This window comes from Argentina silus (genome assembly GCF_951799395.1).
Source record: "Argentina silus genome assembly, chromosome: 2".
NCBI classification, from domain to species: domain Eukaryota; kingdom Metazoa; phylum Chordata; class Actinopteri; order Argentiniformes; family Argentinidae; genus Argentina; species Argentina silus.
This window is the reverse complement of record NC_139656.1, coordinates 30332729-30337728: the sequence shown is the minus strand read 5'-3', so window position 1 is coordinate 30337728 and position 5000 is coordinate 30332729. Positions and strand designations below refer to the sequence as shown.

The 5000-nt window shown below is 45.9% G+C and overlaps 1 protein-coding gene across 1 annotated transcript in view; it reads left to right on the top strand.

Moving 5' to 3' along the window:
* The window catches only part of LOC310801318 (phosphorylase b kinase regulatory subunit alpha, skeletal muscle isoform-like), a gene marked incomplete at both ends in the record, with an annotated part of 17414 nt that overhangs the window by 10420 nt on the left and 1994 nt on the right, over window positions 1–5000 (top strand). Inside the window, 4 exons of the mRNA XM_083665313.1 lie at window positions 192–293; window positions 564–670; window positions 1465–1509; window positions 4247–4408. Of these exons, the coding sequence (XP_083521439.1) occupies window positions 192–293; window positions 564–670; window positions 1465–1509; window positions 4247–4408 (416 nt within the window). The remainder of the gene's footprint in view (window positions 1–191; window positions 294–563; window positions 671–1464; window positions 1510–4246; window positions 4409–5000) is intronic.

The window sequence follows — 5000 nt, the reverse complement described above, 5'->3', positions numbered from 1 at the left end:
ATGTTTTCTATGACTATATGATTTCACACATTCTTCATCATGATGCTGTCTCTCCCCCTCCCTCCCTCCCCCCACCTCTCTCCTCTCCCCCTCTCTCCCCCTCCCTCCCTCCCCCCACCTCTCCCCCCCCCCTCCCTCCACCTCTCTCTTCCCTCCCCCTCTCCCTCTCCCCCTCCCCCTCTCCCTTCCAGGGGAGGAGGCCACTGAGAGCCTGATGAACATGAGTCCCTCAGAGCTGAAGAGTCTTCTGCATCACATCCTCAGTGGGAAGGAGTTTGGAGTGCAGTGCAGCGGTACGCCACGTTAGCACCCTCACATTAGCCATGTTAGCATCCTCACATTAGCCATGTTAGCATCCTCACATTAGCCACGTTAGCATCCTCACATTAGCCATGTTAGCATCCTCACATTAGCCATGTTAGCATCCTCACATTAGCCATGTTAGCATCCTCACATTAGCCATGTTAGCATTCTCACATTAGCCATGTTCCCACTGTCTGCTTGTGTGTCGTTTGTTTGTGTTGTTGTTTATTCTCCGTTAACGGTGGTTGGTCTCCCGGCAGTGCGTCCCACCGGCACCACCTCCGTAGCCATCCACAGTGGGAGCGCGGCTGCCACCACCAAGAGTGAGAGGACGGGCATCAGCAGACATACGAGTGACAAAAGACTGGTGAGAACCGACATAGGAGTGACCTAAGACATAGGAACAGACATAGGAGTGACATAAGACTGGTGAGAACAGACATAGGAGTGACCTAAGACATAGGAACAGACATAGGAGTGACATAAAACTGGTGAGAACAGGCATAGGAATGACATAAGACATAGGAACAGACATAGGAACAGACATAAGACATTGGAACAGACATAGGAGTGACATAAGACTGGTGAGAACAGACATAGGAATGACATAAGACATAGGAACAGACATAGGAGTGACATAAGACTGGTGAGAACAGACATAGGAGTGACATAAGACTGGTGAGAACAGACATAGGAGTGACATAAGACTGGTGAGAACAGTCATAGGAGTGACATAAGACTGGTGAGAACAGCCATAGGAATGACATAAGACTTAGGAACAGACATAAGGGTGACAAAAGACTTAAGAACAGACATAAGAGTGACACACAGGTAAAACCTCATGCTGTATTACTGCATCTTTACACCTATATTAATAAACATAATTTTTAAATTTAAAATAAATAATTTTAAATTAAAATAAATGTAAAATAAATACACTACAGTTACGGTACCACATATGTGGTGGTACTCACTGTGGTTTCACTGAGATTTAATCTCTAATCCTTATAGATGCAGATTTACAGTAGATTATGTTGAATCTACAGAAGGTCGTAATCTCAGTGATGATGTTTTTGGTAGAGTTGTAGAGTTGTTATGAACATTAATCTCTGTAAAGCTGGTTCCCTGTCCCTCAGGCTGTGGTCTGTTCTTGTCCTACAGTCTCTGTCAGTTCATTCTCTGGACATCATCAACATCGAGTCAGGGGTGAGTGGCGTGGCTGAGAATCATACTGTATATGGCCTCACACACACACACACACACACACACATGAAATGAATGATAGGACCTACCTACTGTATGATAGGACCTACCGTATAATAGGACCTACCTACCGTATAATAGGACCTACCGTATGATAGGACATACCGTATGATAGGACATACCTACCGTATAATAGGACCTACCTACCGTATAATAGGACCTACCGTATGATAGGACCTACCTACCGTATAATAGGACCTACCGTATGATAGGACATACCGTATGATAGGACCTACCGCATGATAGGACCTACCGCATGATAGGACCTACCGTATAATAGGACATACCGTATGATAGGACATACCGTATGATAGGACCTACCGTATGATAGGACCTACCTACCGTATAATAGGACCTACCGTATGATAGGACATACCGTATGATAGGACATACCGTATGATAGGACATACCTACCGTATAATAGGACCTACCTACCGTATAATAGGACCTACCGTATGATAGGACCTACCTACCGTATAATAGGACCTACCGTATGATAGGACCTACCGTATGATAGGACATACCGTATGATAGGACATACCGTATGATAGGACCTACCGTATGATAGGACATACCGTATGATAGGACATACCGTATGATAGGACCTACCGCATGATAGGACCTACCGCATGATAGGACCTACCGTATAATAGGACATACCTACCGTATGATAGGACATACCTACCGTATAATAGGACCTACCGTATGATAGGACCTACCTACCGTATAATAGGACCTACCGTATGATAGGACATACCGTATGATAGGACCTACCGTATGATAGGACCTACCGCATGATAGGACCTACTGTATGATAGGACCTACCGTATGATAGGACATACCTACCGCATGATAGGACCTACCTACCGTATGATAGGACATACCTACCGCATGATAGGACCTACCTACCGTATGATAGGACATACCTACCGCATGATAGGACCTACCTACCGTATGATAGGACCTACCGTATGATAGGACCTACCGTATGATAGGACCTACCTACCGTATAATAGGACATACCTACCGTATGATAGGACATAACTACCATATGATTGGACCTACCGTATAATAGGACCTACCGTATGATAGGAGATAACGTATGTGTGTTTATTTATCCTCCAGAGGTACAGACTTCCGTCCATCGAGTCGTTCCACCGTTCCACGGGGATGCCCGTATGATAGGACATACCTACCGCATGATAGGACCTACCTACCGTATGATAGGACATACCTACCGCATGATAGGACCTACCTACCGTATAATAGGACATACCTACCGTATGATAGGACCTACCTACCGTATAATAGGACCTACCGTATGATAGGACCTACCGTATGATAGGACATACCGTATGATAGGACATACCGTATGATAGGACCTACCGTATGATAGGACATACCGTATGATAGGACATACCGTATGATAGGACCTACCGCATGATAGGACCTACCGCATGATAGGACCTACCGTATAATAGGACATACCTACCGTATGATAGGACATACCTACCGTATAATAGGACCTACCGTATGATAGGACCTACCTACCGTATAATAGGACCTACCGTATGATAGGACATACCGTATGATAGGACCTACCGTATGATAGGACCTACCGCATGATAGGACCTACTGTATGATAGGACCTACCGTATGATAGGACATACCTACCGCATGATAGGACCTACCGTATGATAGGACCTACCTACCGTATGATAGGACCTACCTACCGTATAATAGGACATACCTACCGTATGATAGGACATAACTACCATATGATTGGACCTACCGTATAATAGGACCTACCGTATGATAGGAGATAACGTATGTGTGTTTATTTATCCTCCAGAGGTACAGACTTCCGTCCATCGAGTCGTTCCACCGTTCCACGGGGATGCCCGTATGATAGGACATACCTACCGCATGATAGGACCTACCTACCGTATGATAGGACATACCTACCGCATGATAGGACCTACCTACCGTATAATAGGACATACCTACCGTATGATAGGACCTACCTACCGTATAATAGGACCTACCGTATGATAGGACCTACCGTATGATAGGACATACCGTATGATAGGACATACCGTATGATAGGACCTACCGTATGATAGGACATACCGTATGATAGGACATACCGTATGATAGGACCTACCGCATGATAGGACCTACCGCATGATAGGACCTACCGTATAATAGGACATACCTACCGTATGATAGGACATACCTACCGTATAATAGGACCTACCGTATGATAGGACCTACCTACCGTATAATAGGACCTACCGTATGATAGGACATACCGTATGATAGGACCTACCGTATGATAGGACCTACCGCATGATAGGACCTACTGTATGATAGGACCTACCGTATGATAGGACATACCTACCGCATGATAGGACCTACCTACCGTATGATAGGACATACCTACCGCATGATAGGACCTACCTACCGTATGATAGGACATACCTACCGCATGATAGGACCTACCTACCGTATGATAGGACCTACCGTATGATAGGACCTACCGTATGATAGGACCTACCTACCGTATAATAGGACATACCTACCGTATGATAGGACATAACTACCATATGATTGGACCTACCGTATAATAGGACCTACCGTATGATAGGAGATAACGTATGTGTGTTTATTTATCCTCCAGAGGTACAGACTTCCGTCCATCGAGTCGTTCCACCGTTCCACGGGGATGCCCGTGGTTAGAGACAGTCGTCAGGGACAGTGGCTGAGGCGCAGACGTCTAGACGGGGCTCTGAACAGAGTCCCGGTCAGGTTCTACCCCAAGGTCTGGAAGATTCTACAGAAGGTGAGAGACCTGTGGCCTGGGGTGGTCCAGTGGTCTAGCACCATGGCCTGGGGTGGTCCAGTGGTCTAGCACCATGGCCTGGGCTGGTCCAGTGGTCTACCACCATGGCCTGGGGTGGTCCAGTGGTCTACCACCATGGACTGGTGTGGTCCAGTGGTCTAGCACCATGGCCTGGGGTGGTCCAGTGGTCTAGCCCCATGGCCCATAGTGCACACATATGCCCGTGTCGGCATGGGTTTGAATCAACCCGTGCCCTGCTGACATACCCTTTCCTGTCTTTCCTCACTATCTCTATTCAATAAAAAGGAACATATAAGAGTGGGACTGCCCCACTCCAAAAAATAACCTTTAGAAGGTGAGAGACCTTAGACCAACCTCTGTTACTGGGCTGGTCAGATGAATATCAGTTCAGGAAGTAAAATAAAGTTCCTATTGAATGGTTGCAAAAAGGGCGTTTACTTACCCATGAATTGTTAATAAACTGAAAATGTGAAGCTTTTTACGTATTTCCATAGTGAAAGTAGTAAAAGGTTTCTGACCAGATCTCTATATACAGCATCACTCTGCTTCTAGGTACAGTATTGTTTAATAT